The sequence below is a fragment of the Sus scrofa genome, chromosome 9, assembly GCF_054392235.1.
Source record: "Sus scrofa isolate SSC_HxYL_T2T_F1_AM1 chromosome 9, Sscrofa_HxYL_maternal_Yorkshire_Landrace_v2.0, whole genome shotgun sequence".
Taxonomy (NCBI): domain Eukaryota; kingdom Metazoa; phylum Chordata; class Mammalia; order Artiodactyla; family Suidae; genus Sus; species Sus scrofa.
The window spans coordinates 39,964,009-39,990,206 of NC_139391.1; the positions used below are offsets into that span (position 1 = coordinate 39,964,009).

At 39.7% G+C, this 26,198-nt stretch overlaps 1 protein-coding gene across 3 annotated transcripts; it reads right to left on the minus strand.

Moving 5' to 3' along the window:
- Positions 1 to 234: 234 nt before the first annotated feature.
- On the minus strand, positions 235 to 24,484 carry IL18 (interleukin 18). Of its 3 annotated transcripts, XM_005667326.3 has the most exons (6): positions 24,335 to 24,484; positions 12,380 to 12,463; positions 10,417 to 10,428; positions 6,260 to 6,394; positions 4,348 to 4,481; positions 235 to 1,936 (listed from the first exon to the last, which is right to left on the minus strand). In XM_005667326.3, exons 2-6 carry the CDS (start codon positions 12,453 to 12,455, stop codon positions 1,715 to 1,717), a joined length of 579 nt encoding a protein of 192 aa, XP_005667383.2. In that variant the 5' UTR covers positions 12,456 to 12,463; positions 24,335 to 24,484; the 3' UTR covers positions 235 to 1,714.
- Between the last annotated feature and the right edge of the window lie 1,714 nt (positions 24,485 to 26,198).

Consider the following 26,198-nt stretch of genomic DNA (forward strand, 5'->3'; position numbering starts at 1 on the left):
TCGGGTTCAATCCCTGGTCTTGCTCAGTGGGTTTAGGATCTGGCGTTGCTGTGAGCTGTGGTGTGGGTTGCAGATGAGGCTCGGATCCCACATGGCTGTGGCTGTGGCTGTGGCTGGCAGCTGCAGCTCCGATTCGACCCCTAGCCTGGGAACCTCCATATGCTGTGGGTGAGGCCCTAAAAAGACCAAAAAAAAAAAAAAAAAAAAAAGAAAGAAAAGACAACCCCCCCCACATTTATTGGTCATAAATATAAGGATTTATTTGTGGACTCTCAAATCTGTTCCACTGAGTTATATGTTTATCCTCATGTCAATACAAAGTTGTTCTGATTACTGCAGCTTATATAAAGTTTTAAGATTAGGAAATGAAAGTTATCTAGCTTTGTTCTTTTTCAAAAATTATTGGCTATTCTGTGTTGGATTTTCATATACATTTTAGGTACTTCTTGTCAATGTCTGCAAAAAAGCCTGGTGGAATTTCGTTGGCTATTGAGTTGAATCTATAGATTCATTTGGAGAGAACTGCCATCTTAACAATACTGAGCCTTCCAATCAGTGAATGTGAAGGGTCTCTAAATTCATTTAGATCGTATTTAATTTTCCTCCCCAATGTTTTGAACTTTTCAGTGTTTGAAACTTGCACTTCTTTTGCTAAATTTATTCCTATTTTATTCATTTTAATTCTATTGTGAATGAAATTTTCTTATGTTTGTCTTAGATTGTTCATTCTCGTATACAGAAATACAATTTATTTTTGTTAATGTTGTATTTTGCAATCTCAGTGAACTCACTTATTAATTTTAATAAGGGTTTGTGGGCACACGTGTGTATATTCCTTAGGATCTTCTACATTCAGAATCATGTTGTCTGCAAATATGACAGTTTTACTTTTTCCTTTCTAATCTGAATGCCTTTCTTTATCCTGTGATTTTTACTAGCTAGAACCACCAGATGATATTGAACAGGAGTTGTAAGAGCTAAAATTCTTGCATTGTTATTATTATTTTTTATCATTAAGTATGATGTTAGCTTAAGTTTTTCATAGATGCCCTTCATCACATTGAAGAAATTCTCTTTCAAGTTTGCTAAGAATTTTTATTATGAACTGGATTTGGTTGAATGCTTTTTTCTGTATTTATTGAGATGACTATGGGTTTTTATCCTTTATTCTATTAATACGGTGTATTACATTAATAGATTTTAGAATATTAAACCATCTTTTAATTCCTGGATTGAATGGGACTTGATCAGAGCATAAAACCCTTTAATACATTGCTGGATTCAAGATCAATCTGACTTTTTAAGATATCCTGGCTTTGGAAGAAATGCAAAAAGGAGCCAAGTGAAATGGTATCTTTGTAAAATCTTTATAGTTTTAATTATTCTCCTAAAAACTAGAAAATTTAAATGTCCTAATTCATTATTAGGATCAATAACCCAAAAGTTTCAAAACACTTCTACTGAATATAATCTCTGTTCCAATTAACACTGTAGAATGTGTTTTTAAACTAGGCATTCTTTTTACATTATACAAATATTTTATTCACCTGGACAAGGGGAAATCAATTTTGTGAAAGCCTACTATTCATTTCTTAGCAGTATCTTTCGAGACCATTATTCATTTTATTTCCTCATTATATCTATAGATTAAAACTCATATAACCTTTCTGAAAGGAAAAAAACCCAGAAAGTTCAAACCATGCAGTTTTAATATCTAGTTCTTGCTTTGAACAGTGAACATTATAGATTTATCTCCACATTCATCCTTTTCTTTCAAAATGAGTTTGAAAAGGTCGTTCTCTTTTTTACAAGCTAGAAAGTATCCTTTGTACAATGAAGACTCAAACTGTATCTTATCATCATGTCCAGGAACACTTCTCTGAAAGAATATGATGTCATTTCCTTCATCATCAATATTATCAGGAGGACTCATTTCCTATAGAGAAAAAAAATGACTTAAGTGTTTTAGGACATGACCAATTTGAATACATGTGATTTATTTTGAAATATATTACTGCATGGAACTAAAGAAGTTTATATTCTCAAGAGTAAGGAAAAAAATCTCTGAATATAGGCATACTGATCTCTTCTCCCTCTTAATTTCTAATCTTCCACTCTCCTGTCCACTCTGGCTTTTTTCACCATAGAATGCACATTCAGGCCTCTAGTTTTTCCTGCCGTATTCATCAGATGATTTCCTTCTCTCCCCTCCCTTCAAGCGGAGTTCACATCTGCTCAAGATGAAGCAGAGTTCCAGCAAAGACCGCAGCCTCTTTAGGCTAATATAAGTTCCTGTCTTCACAGCTAAAGACATTGCTGACTTCCACCCATAGGCCTAGGGAACTCCAGGTTGTGAGCCAACTGAGAGAGGAGGAGGAAATGGCAGGAATCTCAGCTGCTTCCTTAAGCGGATCCTAGCACTAAAACTGGCTATACAGAGACCCATTACTTGTTCTAAGACCAGGTCCTTTACATCCCTGCTATAAGGGCTTAGACACCAGCCTTTCATGCTTTCCTGCCAAGCACTCCAGTCCCACACTAGTCCTGAATTTCTATTGGCTGGGCCCTTCCTGGGAGGTCAAATGCTGATTCCCTATCTTTCTTCTTCTTCTTCTTCTTCTTTTTAGGGCTACACATGGGACATACAGAAGTTCCCAGGCTAGGGGTTGAATTGGAGCTGCAGTTGCTGGCCACAGCCACAGCAATGCAGGATCTGAGCCGCGTCTGCGACCTACACGACAGCTCATGGCAACACTGGATCTTTAACCCAGTGAACGAGGCCAGGGATCAAACCCCAGTCTTCGTGGACACGAGTTGGGTTCGTTATCGCTGAGCCACGAAGGGAACTCCTTGATCTTCATATTTTATCAATAAGTCTTAAATTAATGACAGTATAAACTACTTCTCCCATTCTACTATTTGCCGAGCATTATTTCATCTTCGTAACACTCTCCCCAGTCTCTCAATAAGAATCCACTTACATATAGATCAGGCCTTTCCCAGTTTCTGACTATGTCTTTGGAGCTGAATTAGTTTTCTTCTATCCCACATGGCTCGAGCTTGACCATCTCCCACTGTCCTTTCCAATTTTGTTGCTAAGTAATAACATGCCTAGTTCTCTCCACTCTGCCTGCCCACCCCCTAGGCCTCTAAAACCACGACAATAACCGAGCTTCCTGCATGTTGCCAGGGAGTAGGACTCCAAATCGTCACCAGAAAGGGTGGCACTCTGCATGGAAGGGGATAGCTAAGGGATTTGTTTGGAGGCTCTATTTGTTACAAACACACTGATCTTACTTGGATTACACTTTAGAGTGGATTTTTCCTCCCTTCCAAGTTGCTCCTTGGCACGTCTACTAAGGTCATACTCTAACTTTCGGTGAGAACTGGGTGACCTCCTTTTTTTTTTTTTAAGGGCTGCACCCGAGGCATATGAAGGTTCCCAGGCTAGGGGTCAAATCAGAGTTGTAGCTGCCAGCCTATACCACAGCTCATGGCAACACTGGATCCCTAACCCACTGAGCAAGGCCAGGGATCAAACCTGTGTTCTCATGGATGCTAATCAGATTCGTTAACCACTGAGCCATGACAAAAACTCCCTTCACTGCAATTCTTTATTGACAAATCCCCATTCAGAAAGTCTTCATGACATGGGATTCACCTTTGAGAAATGCCAATTTGTGAGCATCCTTGACTGCTCTCATTGGGGAGGAGAGTTTTCTGGGTCAACCCATAAATATAGTCTAATGGTTATTTGATAATAATGGAAAGCAATAGACAAAAATAATGATGAAGAACAGAGAAAAAAGCAGTGGCCAGAAATAATTTATACCTGACTTTGAGATACATTATACCATTGCTTTTAGAACTGATCCTATTAGTGTTTTTTCACTTAGATTAACACTAAAAACAACCTACATCAACTGAAAGCTGAAGGTTGTAGCCAAAACTTAGAAGCAGGAACAAAACAATTATGGATTAAAATATTACTATCATAATTTACAAAGTAGAGAAGAATGATTAACTTCATTCTGTACAGCAGGACTTATTCTGGAAAGTCACATGCAATTCTTAAATATGATAATATACTTATTCTGTACTTTTATACATTGATTATTCAGAACACTTAGGTTATGAAACTAGTGTTGTGCCCTTTCCTCCCTGTGGCAGGCTCAGAAAAACCATGCTACTACAGTAAATGCAAGAGCTTGACAATTTTTTAGTAGCTACCCTTTTTAATGGTTCTCTACTTCTTACTGTTCTTGTTCTAGACAAAAGGCTGGATGGGGGCTTTTTTTCTAATTTTGCATGAAAATATGACTAAGACAAATTAAGGTTCAGTCTTACCTTAAAGGAAAGAGTTTTGTTCTTACAGGAGAGAGTAGACATTTTCTTACACTGCACAGAGATGGTTACTGCCAGACCTCTAGTGAGGCTATCTTTATACATATATATAATAAATACGGTCTGAGGTGCATTATCTGAAATAAACATTTATAAATCAGAACACTAGTTAGAAGAATTTTTTCAAATAAGCATTTATGGAAATCAGCCAAAGAATTATCTTTAATAGGTCCATTACCAATCCCACACTCTGAGATACAGCTAGTTGGCAGAAACAAACTACACAGTGACTCACACATTCTCTTTTTTTTTTTGCAGTGCTCACAGCATGTGGAAATTCTTGGGCCAGGGATCAAACCCACACCACAGTGGTGACTGGAGCCATAGCAGTGACAACATTGGATCTTTAAGCCACTGAGCTACCGGGCAACTCCTCACACATTCTTTTTTCTTTTCTTTGTTTTTAGGGCTGCACCTGCTGCATATGGAAGTTCCTGGTTTAGGGGTTGAATTGGAACTGCAGCTGCTGGCCTACACCAAAACCACAGCAATGCAGGATCTGAGCTGCATCTGTGACCTATACTGCAGCTCACGGTAATGCTGGATCCTTAACCCACTGCTCGAGGCCAGGGATTAAACCCACAGACTCATGGACACCATGTTTGGTTCTTAGCCCACTGAGCCACAATGGGAACTCCCTCCTCATACCTTCTTTAAAACACATTTAAATATGTTTTATAATACAAACGTAGCAACGTTTTGAGTGTTTTGGAGATATTTGGAATTCTGAAAGATTTGTCTTTAACTTTTATTTATTTATCATCTTTTTAGGGCTGCACTCATAGCATATGGAGGTTCCCAGGCTAGGGATCTAATTGGAACCACAGCCACAGCAACACCAGATCCGAGCCACATCCATGACCTACACTGCTGCAGCTTGTGGCAACTCAGGATCCTTAACCCACTAAGTGAGGCCAGGGATTGAATCTGAGTCCTCATGGATACCAGCAGGGTTCTTAACCTGCTGAGCCACAATGGGAACTCGTCTCTTTAACTTTTAAATGCTAAATAGAATATTAAGCTCTATCTGTTAAGGTAAAAGTACAGTACTTTTTCAGGAGGGAACCATTTATTCTTTCAACTCTGCCTAAACTCTGATATTTGGAATTCATAACTTGGAAGGCATAGTAAGCTTAATCATTTTCAAAGACACTCTAAATTTCTGGTGGAAGAGAGACTTATTTGAAATGCCTGTACATTTATATTTAATTTTGAGTTCTGAAAATCTTATCAGCAATTTCAGCTATGACCAGCAGGTATTAAGGATCCAACTCAATGGAGATCTTTTAATTTAATTTAATTTAATTTATTATTCTTTTTTAGGGCCACACTCATGGCATATGGAGGTTCCCAGGCTAGGGGTCAAATTGGAGCTGTAGCTGCTGGCCTTATACCACAGCCGCAGCAACACAGGATCCGAGCCCTATCCTCGACCTACACCACAGCTCACGGCAACACTGGATCCTTAACTCACTGATCGAGGCCAGGGATTGAACATGTGTCCTCATGGATGCTAGTCAGATTCGTTAAGCGCTGAGCCATAATGGGAAATCCTCAATGGAGATCTTGTATAGTTAATGCAAGTACAGAGAAGGGATTGAGGATCCAAATGTAGGTTCCAAATGTAGGCTCAAAGTAGCATAACCCCTAGCACTGTCTTTATTGTATCAATTTTTCAGCCCACCTAAAATATATGGATACCCTATAAAGTTTCCTATAAGTGAAATTATTACTACTATGGCTTTTCATGTAAGTTAGGTCTATCATAGAAAATGCAGGCAGTTAAATGGAATGGGAAGAGGTAGCTAATCATTTCCATGTTTACGAATGTATATATACATATATACATAAATACCTGAACAGTCAGAATCAGGCATATCCTCAAACACGGCTTGATGTCCCTGGTTAATGAAAAGGACTTGGTCGTTCAGATTTCGTATGATTGAGAGTTTAGGTTCAAGCTTGCCAAAGTAATCCGATTCCAGGTCCTCTACAATGCACATTAAATCTCGTTAAAAAATAAGATTTTTTCCCTTAAATTTACAAATAGGTATGCTGTTTGTTTCAGTTTTCAATAACAATCAACAATCTTTTTTTTATAGAAGCAAAAGTAGTGTTGCACAGTGTTTTTTAACCCACTTCCAGGGGCACACCCTGATTTTCGTTATCACTTAGAATTACTCTACTTCTGAAATTTTTTTTTTTTTTTTTAGGGCTGCACCCTCGGCATATGGAAGTTCCCACGCTAGGGGTTGAATTGGAGCTACAGTTACCGGCCTACCCTATAGCCACAGCAATGCCAGATCCGAGCCAAGTGTGTGACCCACACCACAGCTCATGGCAACACTGGATCCTTAACCCACTGAGCAAGGCCAGGAATTGAACTCGCATCCTCATGGGTCCTAGTCGGGTTTGTTAACTGCTGAGCCATGAAGGGAACTCCTACTTCTGAAATCTTAAATTCAAATGTTGGACCACACTCTCCCATCCTTTTAGTTTTCTCATGCTTCCCTTCCACTTTACCGAGTCCGCCTGACTCATATTTTCGCCCTACCTAACCTCTTCCTGTTTCCCCTTCCTTTTTGTGCAGTCTGAATCTCATAGCTCATCATTTGTATCTACTCTTTTGCCAGGATCTTAAATTCCGAACTCATTTGCCTTTCTCCTACAAAACTCTAAACCTGGCTGCTGAGTGTACTGTTGGTAAACAATTCTTCAAATGTGCAAATTGCTGCCATAACAAACACATCACTTGTCAATACTTCTTTCCTTTTCTAGTTCAGCACTCTCTTCCAGGGTCTGCACCTGCAATTTCAAACCTTCCTCACTCTCCTTAGGAGCTCTCTACATCGTCACCTCTGCATTCACTTTCAGCAAATGATTTCCCGCTACTCCACTTAGAAACTTAACTGTGACATCACCCATTATTTCCTCTAACCCTCTGGTTCCCAAAGGAAATGTGGAAAAGGTGCCCCTTCTGCTATCCTAAGGCTAGCCCCATCTATGCTGTGCATGTACTTTGAATGAAACCTTGATTTATCAATCATCCCCTTTCTTGCTTGTGGAAGCACTTCAATAATAGCAAACTGGAAACAAGTTAGTTAAGTGACGAATCATTTGGGAACTGATCAAGTCAATTTTGATATGAGCTTACTATGGATTATTATGAATTTAATTTAACATAATTGTAATTATTTATTGTCATGGAAAGATGGGAAGCAGTCCATGTGTATTGAATGAGAAAAAGAAGCTTAGTGAGGTATTTTATATACTTATATGTGTATACACACATATGATATCAAAATGATAGCAATGAAATTGGAGGGTTATTTTCATATTTTCATGTGTTATTTTTCCTCATTTTCTTATCTTTGTTACCTGAATTATTTATAATAAGCATTTTTAAGCACATTATTTGTACAATCAGAAAAATATAATGCTTTTCATTTGAGATTTAAAACACTTCCACCAACTGAATCCCACTCTGAAGCTGGTCTTCTTTCCTCCTTTTAATAGCTGAGCTTCTGGCAAGAACTGTGTGTATCATTTCCTTACCTTCCATTCGCCCTTTTACTCAGTGTAATCTGCCTCTGCTTCCATTTCTTTTTCAAACTGCTTTCACGGAGATCATCAAACTCCTTGTTGCTCAATGTAATAGATGCCTTCTGGCTCTTGATTTTCAAGTGCAAAATTTAACACAGTGCCTATTATCTCCATCTTGAAGGGCTCTCCTAGAGTTCTTTGGCATAGGGGCATTCTCCTTGTTTTTCTTCCTCTTTGGTTACTCTGCTCTGTTCTCATTAGCTTCTCTTTCTACTGAATCCTTTAAATGTAAGTATTCATCAGAATTTACTCCTTGGCTTTTATTTCTCACTCTACATACTTCTTTGATTTGTCATTTTATCCCTATAGCTCAGATGCCATTTTTGTTTTTTGCATACGTCTTCTACTCCCATATATCCAGCCCCAATTTTTTTCCTGAGTTCAGAACCGTCTGTCCAATAATCTACTGGACATCTCCACTGAGATGTCCCATAGACAAGATCCAAAATTATCATCATCTATCTTCCTCTTTGCCCTGCAAACCTCTTTACTCTGTTCTTCCTGCTGTGTTCCTTATTTTGTTGAATGGTACAAATTGCGTACGTGAAAAAAATGTAGGTATAATCTCTTCTCTTTCTTTCTATCCTCTTCCAAATCCATGTCCTGTTGATTCTTCCAAGTATTTCTAAAGTCCACTCACAGCTCTTTAGTGGCACTCCACTATGCCTCCCTTAACTCATGCCACCATCATTTCTTTTAGGGACAACAACAATAGCCTCTTAATTAGTATCCCTTCTTTTTTGCCCCCATATCAATTCTCTTTTTAGATTTTTAATTTTTATTTAAAATTTTTCTTTTTCTCTCTTTTTTTTCTTTTTAGGGCTACACCTGTGGCATATGGAAGGTGCCAGACTAGGGGTCAAATTGGAGCTGCAGCTGCCAGCCTATGCCACAGCCACAGCTACAGCAATGCGGCATCCAAGCTGTGTCTGATGTACGCCACAGCTCACAGCAATGCCAGATCCTTAACCCACTGAGCAAGGCCAGGGATTGAAACTGAATCCTCATGGCTACCAGTCAGGTTCATTACTGCTGAGCCACGATGGGAAATCCTAGTCTTTGGATCTCTTTGTTACAGCAAACTAATCCTTCCTAGATCATACATATTGTGCTTAAGGAATCCCCACTACTCTAAAGATAAGGTCCAGATTCCATATCTTGGAATAAGAGAATCTTCTTGATCTGCACCCCATTTATCATTCTTCTCTCATCATTTTCCTACTCCCACTCTACTCTCATTGTGAATTACTCTCAATTCCTTATTTATGCCATGCTTTCTTTCCTATCTTGATTTTTGCATGTTTTCTTCTCTCTGGCCAGAATACCTTTTCTTAAATTCCTATTTGCTCTTCAATTCTGTCCCTCCTTAAAAATATCCTCCCAGAATCTATTGGCTAAATTAAGTGCCCTACTATATACTCCCATAGCATCCTGGGCCTTTCCAAAACTTAACTTGCCACATTCCAGCTGCCTTCCTAATGTGCCTGCTTCTCTCTTATAGGAAGTATTTTTTGTTCACCATTGTATGATAATGCTTATCATAGTGCCGGAACTACAGATGCCCACATTTACTGAATTAAATAAATGTTTAAGAAACATGATGAGGGAGTTTCCGTTCTGGCTAAGCAGAAATGAGTCTGACTAGTATTCATGAAGATGCAGGTTTGATCCCTGGCCTCGCTCAGTGGGCTAAGGATCCAGTGTTGCTGTGGCTGTGGCATAGTCTGGCAGGTGTAGCTCCGACTAGACCTCTAGCCTGGGAACCTCCATGTGCCACAAGTGCGGCCCTAAAAAAACCCCTAAAAAAACAAAGAAAAAACAAACAAACTAGGGGTCTGTTAGAGGATCACAGGCTATATATGGTTACAATCCTCCTTGAATGCCAGGACAAGGTGTAGCTACATACACTTAAGAAGAGTTCATGACTCAACCTTATAGGTATGTTTCCTCTACCTGCCCATCCAGAATTCTCTGCACCTTGGGTGTCTCCCAGCTTCTTCCCAGAGCATTTCTGAGATGAGGGTTGAAGAAAGATGTTCCTGATTTGGGACAACAATTCTCATGGTTCAATCCCCTTTTTCTATGTACCCAAGAGAATCCATGACTTTTTGCTAACCTCAGGGTCTATATAACAGGCAGGCAGCGTCAATTTTGTAGATTCTAATACCTGAGAAATTCCTAAGGTGTAGAAAAGCATATTTTATTAGAAATTCTTTTTTGTATCCCTTATGGTCATCTTTATTCCAAAGCAGTGCTACTGAGTCACATCCAGAGGGAATATTAGCTTCTAAATAGATTGGTACCCGTTTCTCTCAGATGAGAATGCTGATATGGATGTGCCTGTGGGGTGCTTATTCAAGTCGCTATTTATTTGTTAGAGAAAGAGAAATCAATAAATTTATACTTTACCATCGTTTTCAGCTAAAGGGGAAAAAAAGAGAAAAAAATATGTTAAATTCTATATTTCAACTGAGAATTTCCTCTCACCCTGCCCTTTCATGACTCTTTTCTTCTCCTCTGCATTCTTTACCCCTGTCTTACCAGCGATGGCCTTTGTGGGCCTCCATAAAAATATTATGTAATCATCCGAAAGTTTCCATAAAATGGTGTTCTCAGGTATGTTAGATTAAAAAACCTAAGCCTAAGGTTTATAAATCTAAACTTGTAGCTAAAAAGAAATTTTATGAAGTGACAGATTTTACTCTTTAAATTTATTGCTTCAATGGAAAGTCACCTGAGAACTTCCTATGAAGCTTTCAAATGAAACAAAACTGCCCAAGGAAAGATTAACCACAAGAATCTGTTTTTTTTTGGGGGGGTAGGGGGTTAGAGTTACATTTATTTAAAGCACATTTATTGTTTTAATAAATTAAAACTTTCATAGATCAGAAGATCTTTGGTTAAAACAGAAACATAATAACATTACATGTCAGAACATTATGAGTAATGACATACATAAATATATTACAAAGAATACTAAAAAAGTAAACAAACTATATTTTTTGAGTATAAGAATAAAATAAATCTATTTTACAGTCTTATGTAACATAGCAAACTTTTTTTAATTTTTTTATTTTTTTATTTTTTTTTTATTATTTTCCCACTGTACAGCAAGGGGGTCAGGTCATCCTTAGATGTATACATTGCAGTTACAGTTTTTTCCCCCACCCTTTCTTCTGTTGCGACATGAGTATCTAGACATAGTTCTAAGCAAACTTTTTTAAAATGTAATTTTAAGGTTCCTTAAGTGAATATATTAAAATTTACATTAATCATAATGTCAAAGAGGAAACTGGTTTTGAAAAAATTTGATAAAATTTGATAAAAATTTGATAAAAGGACTGATAGTCTACAGCTAAAATAAAATTCAGGTCATCATAACTTCTTTTCACACTCACTCTGCCCCATATAACATGTTCCTTAGTAGGTAATACCACTAGAGAAAACACAACTTTGAAAATATCTGGGGATGGCTTTTGTCTACAATAGGGAAAATAACACAAAATTTTATAAAATCATAAGAAAAATGTAACAAATTGGGGCAGCTCCAGGTCTAGTTAATTCAGTGAATCACTCACACGTGGTTTTATTTGTTGTTTTTTTCTATCTTTTCACTTCACCCTCTTCAGCGTGTCAGTTTTTACCTAATGATTAAAAGACATTGCTGATTTTCAAGAGTATGTTTTATTTGTCAAATATATTTATATAAAATGGTATAACTCACAGAACTCTGGATTTAAAATCTCTTTTTAAAAATCTCTCCTGGAGTTCCTGTCATGGCTCAGCGGTTAATGAACCTGACTGGCATCCATGAGGACACAGGTTCAATCCCTGGCCTCACTCAGTGGGTTGAGGATCTGGTGTTGCTGTGAGTTGTGGTGTGGGTCACAGACGAGGCTCGGGTCCAGTGTTGCTGTGGCTGTGGTGTAGGCTGGCGGCTATAGCTCCTATTCGACCCCTAGCCTGGGCACCTCCATATGCCTCGGGAGTGGCCCTAAAAAGATAAAAACAAAATAAAATCTCTCTAGATTCACATCTCTTATGTAATTTGCAGTTTGCTTTGGGAAATTGCATTACTCGAATGTATCTAGTTTCATGGGATTTTCATGACATGCACCAGGAGCCACCTTGTGAGTGGGTTACTACTACCTAAAGTACCAGGACATGTGGTAGGATAGGGTCCTGGGTCCTTGGACATATTATGGCTAAGCTCTAGAGACTAAATATATACATATATTTCCAGAGAAATGTGTCAGTATTTCAATGGTATTTGGTGACAGAAAAGAATCACTTAATAGTTTGCCTTATAACATCTTTTCTAGTTGAAAACATGGATCTAAACCCTGTATTTGGTCTAATGTTTTGGACTTACCTACAAAGTAAAGTGTATTGTTAATAAACTTCATTTCCACAAAGCTGATGCAATTGTCTTCTGGTTCAGCAGCCATCTTTATTCCTAATGAAAGCAGAATCATTTGTTAAAAAGTAGTGATTATTCCTTTTACACAAAAGGTATCTTTTACAACTTACTGCCCACCTCTAATTTCAGAAGTCCAGCATGCTGAAGAACATTCTAGACTTTTTTTTTCTTTCTTTTTTTCTTTTTAGGGCGGCACCTGCGGCATATGGAGATTCCCAGGCTAGGGGTCGAATTGGAGCTGTAGCCGCCAGCCTACACCACAACCATGGCAAAGCCAGATCCGAGCTGGGTCTGCCACCTACACCACAGCTCAAGGCAACGCCAGATCCTTAACCCACTGAGAAAATGCCAGGAGTTGGAGTTCCTGTCATGGCGCAGTGGTTAACGAATCCGACTAGGAACCATGAGGTTGCGGGTTCGGTCCCTGCCCTTGCTCAGTGGGTTAACGATCTGGCGTTGCCCTGAGCTGTGGTGTAGATTGCAGACGCGGCTCGGATCCCGCGTAGCTGTGGCTCTGGCGTAGGCCGGTGGTTACAGCTCCGATTCAACCCCTAGCCTGGGAACCTCCATATGCTGTGGGAGCGGCCCAAGAAATAGCAACAACAACAACAAAAGACAAAAGACAAAAAAAAAAAAAAAAAAAAAATGCCAGGAGTCTTCAGTTTATCAATACACATGTTCAAATGTTCTCTTGGGACCCAATAGATATTTGGAATCTAGAAAGCATTTTCTCATTAAATAGTGTTATAAAGGGTGGATAAATGGTCCACTATTGAACTGATTTATTGTTTTAGTATTTTTGGGGAAATATACATATATTATCAATGTATGTATAGGGTGCCAGCAACACACCTAATCCTGTCCTCTAATTAGGAACTGATTCTATCTCTGTCTTAACAGCCAGTGGGATCTTGCAAGTGAGTGATTGAAGATTCATGACTTCATTCTCAAAGCACTAAAAGTGAAGAAATAATGAAATGGTTTCTGCCTGGGAGTGGGTGGGAGGAGGCTGAAGGGCTCTGGCATCTGATGGCCCACTTTCTCTCTGAGCAGCATTTTTTTTTTTTTTTTTAATTTAGGGCCATACCCACAGCATATGGCGGTTCCTCGGCTAGGGAGCAAATCAGAGCTTCAGCTGCTGGCCTACGCCACAGCCACAGCCACAGCCACAGCCACAGCCACAGCCACGGCAGATCCCAGCTGTGTCTGAGAATTACAATGCCACTCAAGGCAATGCAGGATCTTTAACCCACTGAATGACAATGGGAGCTCCCAGTTCCAACAGTTTTTTTAATGCTTTAAATGTCTTTAGGGTTTTCTATATATAAAATTACGTTGTCTGCAAACAGTGACAGTTTTACTTCTTCCTTTCCAATTTGGATGCCTTCTGTTTCTTTTTCCTGCCTAACTGCCCCAGCTGTGTTGAATAAGAGTGGCATGCTGTGTTCTCATACTGTGTTGAATTTAAGTGGCACTAGTGGGTATTCTTGTCTTGTTCCTGATCTTAAGCCAGAAGCTTTTTGCTGTCGAGGATGATGTTAGCCGTGGGCTTGTCATATATGACCTTTATTATGTTGAGGTTCATTCACTCTATACTTTGTTGAAGATTTTTTTTTTTTTTTGTCTTTTTGCTATTTCTTGGGCCACTCCTGCGGCATATGGAGGTTCCCAGGCTAGGGGTCCAATCGGAGCTGTAGCCACCAGCCTACACCAGAGCCACAGCAACTCGGGATCCGAGCCGTGTCTGCAACCTACACCACAGCTCACGGCAACGCCGGATCGTTAACCCACTGAGCAAGGGCAGGGACCGAACCCGCAACCTCATGGTTCCTAGTCGGATTTGTTAACCACTGCGCCATGACGGGAACTCCGTTGAAGATTTTTAATAAGAATGGGTGTTACATTTTGTTAAATACTCTTCTGCCTTTAATGAGATGATCATATAGTTTTTATCCTTTCTTTTGTTAATCTAATGTATCGTGCTGATTGTTTTGCGGGTGTTGAACCATGTTGGCATCCCTGGAATAAATCCTACTCGATCATAGTGTATGATCCTGTTAACGTATCGCTGAATTCACTTAGCTAATATTTTATGAGGATTTTTCATCTATGTTCATCAGGGATGTTAGTGTGTAATTTTCTTTCCTTCCTTCCCTCCCTCCTTTTTCTCTTTTCTTTTCCTTTCCCTTTCTTTTTCTTTCCTTCTTTCTTCCTTCCTTCCTTCCTTCCTTTCTTTTCTTTCTTTCTTTCTTTCTCCCTCTTTCTTTCTTGTTGCCTTGTCTGGTTTTGGTATGAAGGTAATGCTGCCCTTGTAAAAATGAGTTTGGGAGCATTCTCTCCTGTTCAGTTTTTGAAAGAATTTGAGAAAGATTGGTATCAATCTTCTTTGAATGTTTGGGAGAATTCACTAATGAAGCATTCCATCCTCGACTTTTGTTTGCTCGAAACTTACTTATCCTCATTTCATTAAATTTTTTTCCTGAGGTTTTATCTTGTTCATTTCTTTGGAATGTATTCTTCTCATTTCTCATTTTGCTTGACTCTCTGTTTTTTTTTTTTTTTTTTTTTTTTTTTGTCTTTTTGTCTTTTTTGTTGTTGTTGTTGCTATTTCTTGGGCCGCTCCCGCGGCATATGGAGGTTCCCAGGCTAGGGGTCGAATCGGAGCTGTAGCTGCTGGCCTACGCCAGAGCCACAGCAACTCGGGATCCGAGCCGTGTCTGCAACCTACACCACAGCTCACGGCAACGCCGGATCGTTAACCCACTGAGCAAGGGCAGGGACCGAACCCGCAACCTCATGGTTCCTAGTCGGATTCGTTAACCACTGCGCCACGACGGGAACTCCTTGAGTCTCTGTTTTTATGTATTAAGCAAAACAGCTAGTTCTCCCAGTTTTGAAGGAATGGCTTTATGTAGATGATGAACCTTATTATTTAACCTTGCCCTAGGTCTTGGTTGTCACTCATCCTTTGTGATTTTCTATGCAACTTGATTTATTCTTGATAGGTTGCAATTGCTGAGGGTATTTCAAGACTGTGAGTATTCTAGAGGGAGAGATCACAGAGTGTTCCCTGGAGAGCACTCTGTAGCCTCTGGATGTGTGATAAACCTGAAGCATGTCCCTCAGGCTGAAGCTCCGGAAAAAACAACTAGGCCTTTTTCACAGGGAGACTGCAGGTACGTTTCAGTCCTGTGCAGTACTCTGAGGGTAGTAGTGTGCCAAGAACGGTCCATCTGATTGTTTCAGACCCATGAGGATAAGAAATGCAATTTCTCTCACCACCAGAGCCAAGAGTTCAAGGAGCAGACTTCCCATTGTGGCTCAGTGGAAACAAACCAGATTAGGATCCATGAGGATGTAGGTTTGATTGCTAGCCTCACTCAGTGGGTTAAGGATCCGGTGTTGCCGTGAGCTGTGGTGTAGGTCGCAGGTGGCTCAGATCTGGTGTTGTTGTGGCTGTGGTGTAGGTCGGCAGCTACAGCTCTAGTTTGACCCCTAGCCTGGAAACTTCCATATGCCACAAAAAAAAAAAAAAAAAAAAAAAAAGAGAGAGAGAGAGAAAGAGAAGAGAGAGAGTGTTCAAGGAGCATCCTGCATATGGGCCATGCACAGCTGCCTGGCCTTGGCAGGCCCATAAGAGCAGTGTGGGGGTGCAGTGTGCCCACCAATATTGGCAGATCAGAGGGAAGGACAAAGACGTACTGGCCAGTGCCTCTGTCCATGGAGAGTCTTAAAAGGCTCCTAGCACACGATCTCCTTCACGTATTGTCTGGGTGCTTTTCTTTTTTAAATTTAGGGCCATACCCACAACATATGGAGGTTCCCAGGCTAGGGGTCGAATTGGAGCTACAGCTGCCAGCCTGCACCACAGCCACAGCAACTCAGAATCTGCCGTGTCTGCAACCTACACCACAGCTCATGGCAATGCTGGACCTCGGACCCACTGAGTGAGTCCAGGGATTGAACCCACATCCTCATGGATACTAGTCGGATTTGTTTCCGCTGAGCCACGATGGGAACTCCCCGGGTGCTTTTCAAACTATTTTTGGGAGGCGTCCTGTGGTGAGTGAGTCAGCACACAAGCCCTTTAAGAGCGGAATCAGTGTTTCCTACAGCCTTATGGTTCTCCTTGAGGTGAAGCCCATTGGTTTTCAAAGCCAGATGTTTTGGTGGCTCATCTTTTTGGTGCAGTTTCCAGGGCTGGGGTACCTGATGTAGGCAATGACCTCTTGCTCTTCAGGCAGCAGCTTTGTATTGTGATATCCCTCCCGACTGGGTTGCCGCACCACGGATGGGGTTTTTGGTGAGACCAGATCTCTGCCTCTCCTACCCGTCTGAGTGTGGGTCTTTTATCCTTGGTGGAGGGGGTTTCAGCTAATTTTTAGGTCTTTTTTAGAGGGAGCTGATCCATATGTAGCTGTAGATCTGTTGTCTGTGGCAGGAGGTGAGTTCATGATCTTCCTAGGCCTCTATCTTGAATTGTCTCTCCATTTGGTTGCTATTTAAGTTTTTTATTTAGATTCAGTTCATATACAACATACATGCATATACAAACATATGCATATATATATACACATACACAATATACATATGCTTTTAAATTTTTTTTTTTTTTTTTTTTTTGTCTTTTGTCTTTTTGTTGTTGTTGTTATTGTTGCTATTTCTTGGGCCGCTCCCGCGGCATATGGAGGTTCCCAGGCTAGGGGTCGAATCGGAGCTGTAGCCACCGGCCTACGCCAGAGCCACAGCAACGTGGGATCCGAGCCGCGTCTGCAACCTACACCACAGCTCACGGCAACGCCGGATGGTTAACCCACTGAGCAAGGGCAGGGACCGAACCCGCAACCTCATGGTTCCTAGTCGGATTCGTTAACCACTGCGCCACGACGGGAACTCCCTTAAATTTATTTTTTAATTTAAATAATATTTATAGAGAACCACATGGTTCTTTATATATGTGGTTCTCTATAAATATTGTTAAAATAAAAAAGCCAGAGAGAGAAAGAATGAGCTTTTGGAATATGCAAGTGCCTTGAAGAAAAGGCATCATGACAGAGGCAGGGGTGGGGAGGAGGATACTAAAAATAAATGGCTGAAATTACCAAAGAAAAATTATACCTTTTTGACAATTTCATAAAAATCTGGCCTCACATTTTTCTTTCTTTTTTGCTTATTAGGGCCGCATATGGAGGTTTCTAGGCTAGAGGTCAAATCGGAGCTGTAGCTGCTGGCCTATGCCACAGCCACAGCCATAGCAACGCAGGACCCGAGCTGCGTCTGCAACTTACACCACAGTTCACGGCAATGCCAGATCCTTAACCCACTGAGGGAGGCCAGGGATTGAACCCGTGTCCTCATGGATGCCAGTCGGGTTCGTTAACCACTGAGCCAGGACAGGAACTCCACATTCTTTATTATTTTATTATTTTTCGCCTTGCTAGAACATAAGTTCCATGAGAGAAGAACCTCTGTTAGGTTCAGTTTTGTATTTCAAGTGCTTAGAATTGTGCCTGACTGGTAGTAAATATCTGATCAATGGGGATCGAATGAATGAATAAATGAAAAAAAAGTAAGTTACAATAGTAATAGATGTAAAAAATTATACCACAATAACAGGTGTGTGTTAAGAGCTTCCGAGACACTTAAAGAATAGCTAAGTTACAGTATACTGACATGAAAGCATATATTTCTACCAGGTATGAGACACTTCCATGTGGCAATATATCAACAGTTCATAACTCACTTGGCCTACCAGCTTTGAAATTGTCATTCTAGATAAATATTTAATTTGGAGTACACATATTTCCATTCGCCTATAAAATGATATTATTATTTTTATATTAAATTAGTTCAATTCTGCCTGGTTCAATTCACATAAAATGCAACTTGCAATGTAGTCAAGTTTGACAAGAGCTTGTAAAGGGGAATCAGACCATAAAAGCTTTAAGTAGGTTAAAGCATTTGCATCTTCTTTTCTGAGAAAGTACTGACTTAATTTCAGTTGGAGAAAGATATGGTCAAGTTTATGTTTCAAAAAGCTCACTCTGGGTTTCGTTGTGGCACAGTGGTTAACAAATCCGACTAGGAACCATGAGGTTTCGGGTTCAATCCCTGGCCTTGCTCAGTGGGTTAAGGATCTGGCATTGTCATGAACTGTGGTGTAGGTATTAGACACAGCTCGGATCTGGCGTGGCTGTGGCTGTGGCATAGGCTGGCAGCTACAGCTCCAATTTGATCCCTGGCCTGGGAATTTCCATATGCTGCAGGGGTGGCTCTAAAAGAGAGAGACAGAAGAAAAAAAAAAAAAAAAACAGAAAACAAGAGAAAAGAAAAAAAGACAGGTTTGAATGGAAAATAATTCAGTTTTGCATATCTAAGCGATAAGTATCACAGAAGTAAAAAAAAACAAAAAAACAAATAAAGGAGCTTCAAGGAGGATCTGCTTGAAATCAGAAGCGTAGAGTCCATTAATTTAGATACAAGCTTAAACTTGTTCATTGAATTTGGCAATCAGGAAGTTTTGGTATCAGTAGAACAGTTTAGGTAAAGTGGAGCTAACAGAAGGCAGGTAGACAAAGATCTAGGACAGACTGGGATGAAAAAAAGCAAAGAAAGTGAATATAAACTATTTTTTTAGAAAGTTTAGCTATAAAATGAAGAGAGAGGGTGGCCATTATCGGGGGATATATAACATGCAAATTTCAATTTCTGGCTTCAGATCCATAGTCCCAACTAAGATATACTCATGAATTACTTTCTAAAACACATCCAAATAACCTGTCGCAAAATGAAACCTGGGGGTTCTTCGCAACTTCTTTGTCTAATCCTCCCTTGTCTCAAAAATACTGTAGTTTGGAGTTCCCATTGCGGCTCAGTGACAATGAACCGACTAATATTCATGAGGATGTGGGTTTGATCCCTGGTCCTGCTCAGTGGGTTAAGGATCCAGTGTTCACAGTTCTGTGAGCTGTGGTGTAGGTTACAGATGCGGCTTGGATGTAGCGTTGCTATGGCTGTGGTGTAGGCCGGCAGCTGTAGCTCTGATTCGACCCCTAGTCTGGGAAATTCCATATGCTGCAGGTGCAGCCCTAAAAACCAAAACCAAAACCAAACAACAGGGAGTTTCCATTTTGGCTCAATGGAAACAAATCCGACTAGGAACCATGAGGTTGTGGGTTTGATCCCTGGCATTGCTCAGTGGGTTAAGGATCCGGTGTTGCTGTGAGCTGTGGTGTAGGTTGCAGACATGGCTTGGATCCCGAATTACTGTGGCTGTGGCGTAGGTTGGCGGCTACAGCTCTGATTAGACCCCTAGCCTAGGAATCTCCATATCCCCGGGGAACAGCCCTAGAAAAGGCAAAAAGACAAAAAACAAAATAAAACAAAACCTATTGCTTATAACTCAGAAATGTCTGTGGAATTTGGTATCTCCTCTCCATCGTCACCAGAACTACTTTAAATTTAGCCCTTGCTACTTCTGCTATCTTCTATTTTAGTATTCCTCTACCTGATTTTCTTGCTTCCAGACTTTCCCTGAATAGGGAATGTAGTTAGAGTTATTGCCCCTGCCAGGCCAGGAACTTTCTCTGACTTGTTTTTTTAAGTGTCATATCTTCCCTCATTTTATTGTATTTTACTTTATTTTTTGGCCACACCCACAGCATGCAGAAGTTCCTGGGCCAGGGATTGAACCTGTGCCACAGCAGTGACTGGAGCTATAGTAGTGACAATGCCTGCCAGATCCTTAACCCACTGAGACACCAAGAGAACTCCTTTCTTCATTTTATTAAATTTTTAATTATTATTATTATTTTTGGCCAAGGCATGCCAGCAGCTTGATGTGGGATCTCAGTTCCCAGACCAGGAATTGAGCCCAGGCTGCAGCAATGAAAGCACAGAATCCTAACAACTAGACCTCCAGGGAACTCACCCTGCTTTTTTTTTTTTTTTAATCTGAGGAACCCTTCTTTATCCTCTATCCTTTATGTCACAGATCAAATATTTCCTCTAGGAAAACCTCCCTGACTCCTCCATGCCTAGCTAGTCACTCTCTCTCCTTAGTGCCCACATCCTTCTCCTTCTGTTCATGATGGCTCCTATTACATTGAATTAAAATTATTTTGGTTACAAATAGGTCTGCCCAGGTTCAATCTGAGGTTTTTTTTTTTATGACAGTGAATTGTTCTTTGTTTTTATTATTTATTTATTTATTTATTTATTTTTGTCTTTTTAGGGCCATGCCCACAACATATGGAGGTTCCCAGGCTAGGGGTCTAATCGGAGCTGTAGCTGCCAATCTACGCCACAGCCACAGCAATGCCAGATCTGAGCTGTGTCTTCGATCTACACCACAGCTCACAGCAACGCCAGATCCTTAACCCACTGATGGAGGCGAGGATCAAAGCCCAAACCCCATAGTTCCTAGTCAGGTTCGTTTCTGCTGCACCATGAGGGGAGCTCTGTCCTTTGTTTTTTGAATCTTTAACACCTGGAAAGAACTTATACACGCAAGAGCTCAATAAATGTTAACTAAGTAATTGTTTGCTATGATAAACCTTGTTGCCACGACAACAGTGTGTAAAGGGACTTGCAGAAATTTTTTCTGTCTTAAAACTTTCATTCCCATCTGAAAACCAATGAGAAAGAGAAGAGAAATGAGGGACATATGAAAACAGATTTCAAAAAAATAGGAGTTCCCGTAGTGGCTCAGCAGGTTAAGGACCCAACGTTGTCTCTGTGAGGATACATGTTTGATTCCTGGCCTCACTCAGGGGTTGAGGATTGGTGTTGCTGCAAAATGTGTCATAGGTCATAGATGCAGCTCAGATGGCATAGGCCTCAGCTGCAGCGCTGATTTAACCCCTAGCCTGGGAACTTCCATATGGCACAGGTACAGCCATAAAAAGAGGACAAAAAAAAAAAAAAAAAAGAATTTCTCTAATATTCTTTCTTTTTTTCCAGTAGTTTCTTTAGTTTTTTATTTCATGAGAGTGTTTATTTTGAATTGTTTCCTTACCATTGTTTTTTGCTAGATCTCAATATATCTATCATTACAAGTATTGTGCTCTTCTTCCTCCCCACCCCCACCCCGATTTTCCTCTCTTCTCATCCATGTTTCTTTGCTTTCTTTGATCTATGAAAATTATAGCTCCCCTTGGATAAAAATGTTTTGACTATTTCATCTAAGATTCTGAGATTACTGACTTAAAAAAGTTATAAACCACCCCAGAGAGATCCTCTCAGCAGTATGAAGTCATAATTGGTTCTTTACAACAAAAAAAAGTTTTAGTTATACAAGCCTTGGAAACTAGCCAGAGGCTAGTCAACAGTAAAAAATCATGATGGAGATTGAACCATATGTGCCCGGTCTTTTCTGTGGCAAGTCATTTAATTTTTCATTTGGACAAGAGAGAGTTGAATAGTCAACATTTAAGCTTTTTTTTTTTTTTTTTTTTTTTTTCCAGCTCTAGCATTCTAGTTAAGGCTGCAAAGAGAGAACCATTTATATGTGGCAAATGCCCTAGTAACTACTTCCTCAATTCTAAAATAGTACATGTTGATTGAATATTTATTATATAACCAGCTTTGTTAAGCCACTGGGAGTTTAAAAAAAGATACCATTAGATTAAAAATAAAAATGCCTTGAACTTGAAAAGCAATTATGATTATGTTTATCCTTGCTGTTGGAATTTCAATTCTGTGGGATAGGTATTGGATGAAAAGAGGAAGCATACAACCTAATTTCCTAAAATCAAGTAGGTAGTCAGCCGGACAGTAACAAGATCAAGATTTCAGTTCTATAAGTCATTTTGTCCTTCAAATTCTGCCATCCTATGACAGTAAGTATGTGGGCGTGGAAGAAGACGCAGGTACAATTTTTTAGGTAAATAGCTAATGATAAAAGATGTATATAAACCACTGCTAAAACCAACTCAAAGTGAAAAGCCAAAATGGGAGTTCCCGTCGTGGTGCAGTGGTTAACGAATCCGACTAGGAACCATGAGGTTTCGGGTTCAATCCCTGGTCTTGCTCAGTGCATTAAGGATCTGTCCTTGCTGTGGCTGTGGCATAGGCCGGTGGCTACAGCTCCAATTAGACCCCTAGCCTGGGAACCTCCATGTGCCTCGGGAGCGGCCCTAGAAAAAGGCAAAAAACAAACAAACAAAAAAAACAACAACAACAAAAAAAGAAAAGGCAAAATAGAATTTCTGGAATAGGCTTGTGGGAAAAGGAGAACTGAATTTAATCTTGAATGCTTAAAACTTGAATACAGAAGAACGTAGAAGAGCATTTATGTGATAAACACAATGTTGCAAGGGTTGGACTGAATGGAACTAGTTTTTGACAGTAGTGGAAGCCTGCTATTCTGCAGTGAACACAAGGCAGGGTGGAGTTAGATAAGGAGGGCTTTGAAAGTTACATCGGAGTTTGTATTTAATTTCACAGGCAATAGGAAAGCAGGTTACTGAGTTGCAAGGGCATTATGAAAAGGATTAGAGACAGGCTATAGAACTGTATAATAAGAATTCATTGTCAGAATTCACATAAGAGTTCATAATATTCATGGAGGGATATTACGGACAAGCCAGATTTAAAAAGATATTTTGAAGGAGGATTTCATAGAACTTGAGATAGCTAGATATAGGCAAAAAGATGAAGTGTCTTAATTTTTATTATATATACTTCAAAATGGAAATATTTAGTCAGCCCTTTCCTTGTTGTGAAATAAAATTCTCCTGCAGAATTCTAATATGGCCAATGTAGCCCAGTCTAAGGGTGCGGATGCAGATTCCATCAAGATGATCGACCTTTGGCAATTGTTTAGTTTGCTTTTAAAATAGTGGATTCAGGAGTTCCCGTCGTGGCGCAGTGGTTAACAAATCCGACTAGGAACCATGAGGATGTGCATTCGATCCCTGCCACTTGCTCAGTGGATTAATGATCCGGCGTTGCCGTGAGCTGTGGTGTAGGTCGCAGATGCGGCTCGGATCCCGCGTTGCTGTGGCTCTGGCGTAGGCCGGCAGCTACAGCTCCAATTCGACCCCTAGCCTGGGAACCTCCATATGCCGCGGGAGCGGCTCAAGAAATGGCAAAAAGACAAAAATAAATAAATTAAAAAAATAAAAATTTGAAATAAAAATAAAAATAAAATAAAATAGTGGGTTCAGAGTTGAGACTCTCTTTAAAGAGAAGCTTATTTATCTCATTCTGAAGCAGCAATTCTTGGGGATTCATGAGGTCAAAGCGATTTTCACAATAATTCTAAGATGCAATCTGCCATTTTCCACTCTCATTTTCTCAAGAATGTGCAGTAGAGTTTACCAGGGGCTACCTTCTGTGAGCTACTGCACAGACAGAAGCAGGTGAGAAAGCAGCTCTCTTCTACTAAGCGGGACATTAAAGAGACTTGTAAGATGAAAATGTCATTCTTCAAATGTATTTTTGGGGAATACATAGTTATCCACAATTTAAAATGTCTTTATGCCAACATGTTATGTGCTCATTGTTATCTTAAAATAAATTAATAGGTCACTATTTTTTCCATTTCTTAGTTTTAATTTCTAATAATAATATTAAATTACTCATAAATACTAAATGATAATAATACAGTAAATAACCTAGAGAAACAAAAAAATTCTTCAGGATCCTAAATAATTTTAGAAGTATTAAGAGGCCAAGAGACCAAAAAGTTTGAGAACATTTGCTCTGAAATGATACTCTCCAAGGCTGGCTGAAAGAGAAAAAAAGTTTTACTCCTGACCCTGCTACGTTCCTTATGCTGTTACTGACTAGTTGCCCATCATGGTGATGTCAGAGGACTTAAATGCCTCTCAATCGCTTTTCTAGCTTCTGTGCCTCTAATCGCCGTGCCTAGGTTTCCAAATAAAGAGGAATGATTTTTCTTACCTGTGCTCAATAGTTTCCTACGAGAGGAAGTGATCCGGAAGATTTGAGATCCTTTTCTTCTCCTGGTAGAAGGCAGCAGCCCCTTCAGCAGCCCAAGCAGGCAGCCAGGAATGCAAAAAGCACTCCTCCCGTTCGGATCTAGCAGCTGTTGTCTGCAGAGGAGGGGACCTCTGCGCTTGGGAAAGGAGGAAGGGGGTGGAGGGAGGAGACTGTTCTGGCACGCCTTGGACCCGCCTTCAAATGTGGGCTCTTTCCAAGGGCTAAGGAATTTGAAATAAAGTGTCAGAGAATACGTGTTTCTTTTAATGTAAAATCACGGTTTTAATGAAATAATTTCCCCTCTAAAGCTTGTACCTCTTTCAGAAGTACATCCAAGCCCTTAAAAAAAAAAAAAAAAAAAAAAAAAAAAAAAAGCATTTGTTCAATTAGAAGCATCTTTTCTCACATTTATCTTTCACTCAAAATTTTTTCTTATCTAACAATGCTGAATAGTCAGCCCTACAAAAAAAAATCCTGTAATGTAATCATATCACCTAATGTGTAACTTTTAAAGAGCAGAATGTTACTATGACAGCCTTGAAAATAACTAGCAGGGAACAAATTTTCTTAGACAATTTTCTCATGAACATGTGCTAAATTATATTACCTTGCTAGCAAGGGAATTAGCAAGGTAACTTTTCGCTTTGTTTTTTTTTTTTTTGTTTTTTTTTTTTGCCAATACGGAAACCATATGAAAACAGAGGGGTTCTGGAATTAGGGGAAAAAAAATGCTTATGTATGCAGCTAATTGTGGTGTTTTTGTTGTTTGTTTTTAACAAGATAGGCTTTTCATTTCATAAGGTCATAAAACATCAATGCCCACAGCAGTGAATACAAAGAATGGTTGAAGTGCTTGGTGCAGTGACTATCAGAAGAAAAAAAAAATTGCACATTTAAGAATTATATGATAAGACTACACATGATTGAAACTAAAATGACAAGTTTTCATCCTCTAGCTAGGTTATCCAATTGGGCCAATTAACATGAAAACATGTAGTAAAGTCAAACAGTGATTTAAATAAGCAGAACACCAAGTAAGTTAATTTTAAATGGCCCATTACCAATTTGTCTCCAGCTGTAAAAACATACAGTGTATAATTTACCTGATTCTTACTTTTGGGACAGACATTTTTTTCCTTTGACAGAGAGCAACCCAAATGACTATGTCCTACTTACTTCATAGGGTTGTTTGTGTAAATGAGATGAGATGATGTCAGCCCTTGGAAAATTTTAAAGCACAGACAACTATAACCCACTACACCCTCATTTATTCTCACTTGTAGTTTATGCAATGAAGACAAGATTTTAAGCATAAAATGTCCATTGTGTTCTCTTAATTTGGTGTAAACTTTTATGTACTAGGCAGAGTCATTTTTCCTAGAAATATTTTAACAACTAGTCAATTATCTGTTTAGCTATCATACAACACGGAGCCTGGGAGAGGCATTAGATCAGAATTTCTCAAACTTTTGAATTTAATGGATTGTTAAGAATAATAACGACAGGAGTTCCCATTGTGGCGCAGTGGAAATGAATCTGACTAGTAACCATGAGGTTGTGGGATCCATCCCCACCCTCCCTCAGTGGATTAAGGATCTGGCATTGCCATGGGCTGTGGTGTAGGTCGAAAATGCAGCAGCTCAGATCCTGATTGCTGTGGCTGTGGCGTAGGCCGGCAGCTGTAGCTCTGATTTGCCCCATAGCCTGGGAACCTCCATATGCCATAAAAGAATAATAACAGTAATGATAGTGATGAAGAAGAGACAGACACTGAGTGGATAACTGTACACTTTACCAAGTAAGGGCATTAAAAACTAAAAAGTTT

Excerpts from the sequence above, each read along its gene's own strand:
- IL18 (XM_005667326.3), bottom strand. The coding sequence starts at position 12,455 with ATGGCTGCTGAACCAGAAGACAATTGCATCAGCTTTGTGGAAATGAAG. Across the intron at positions 4,482-6,259 it reads GCCTGATTCTGACTGTTCAG|ATAATGCACCTCAGACCGTA; the intron begins GTATTTATGTAT and ends TGTTTATTTCAG. Across the intron at positions 1,937-4,347 it reads ACAAAACTCTTTCCTTTAAG|GAAATGAGTCCTCCTGATAA; the intron begins GTAAGACTGAAC and ends TTTTCTCTATAG.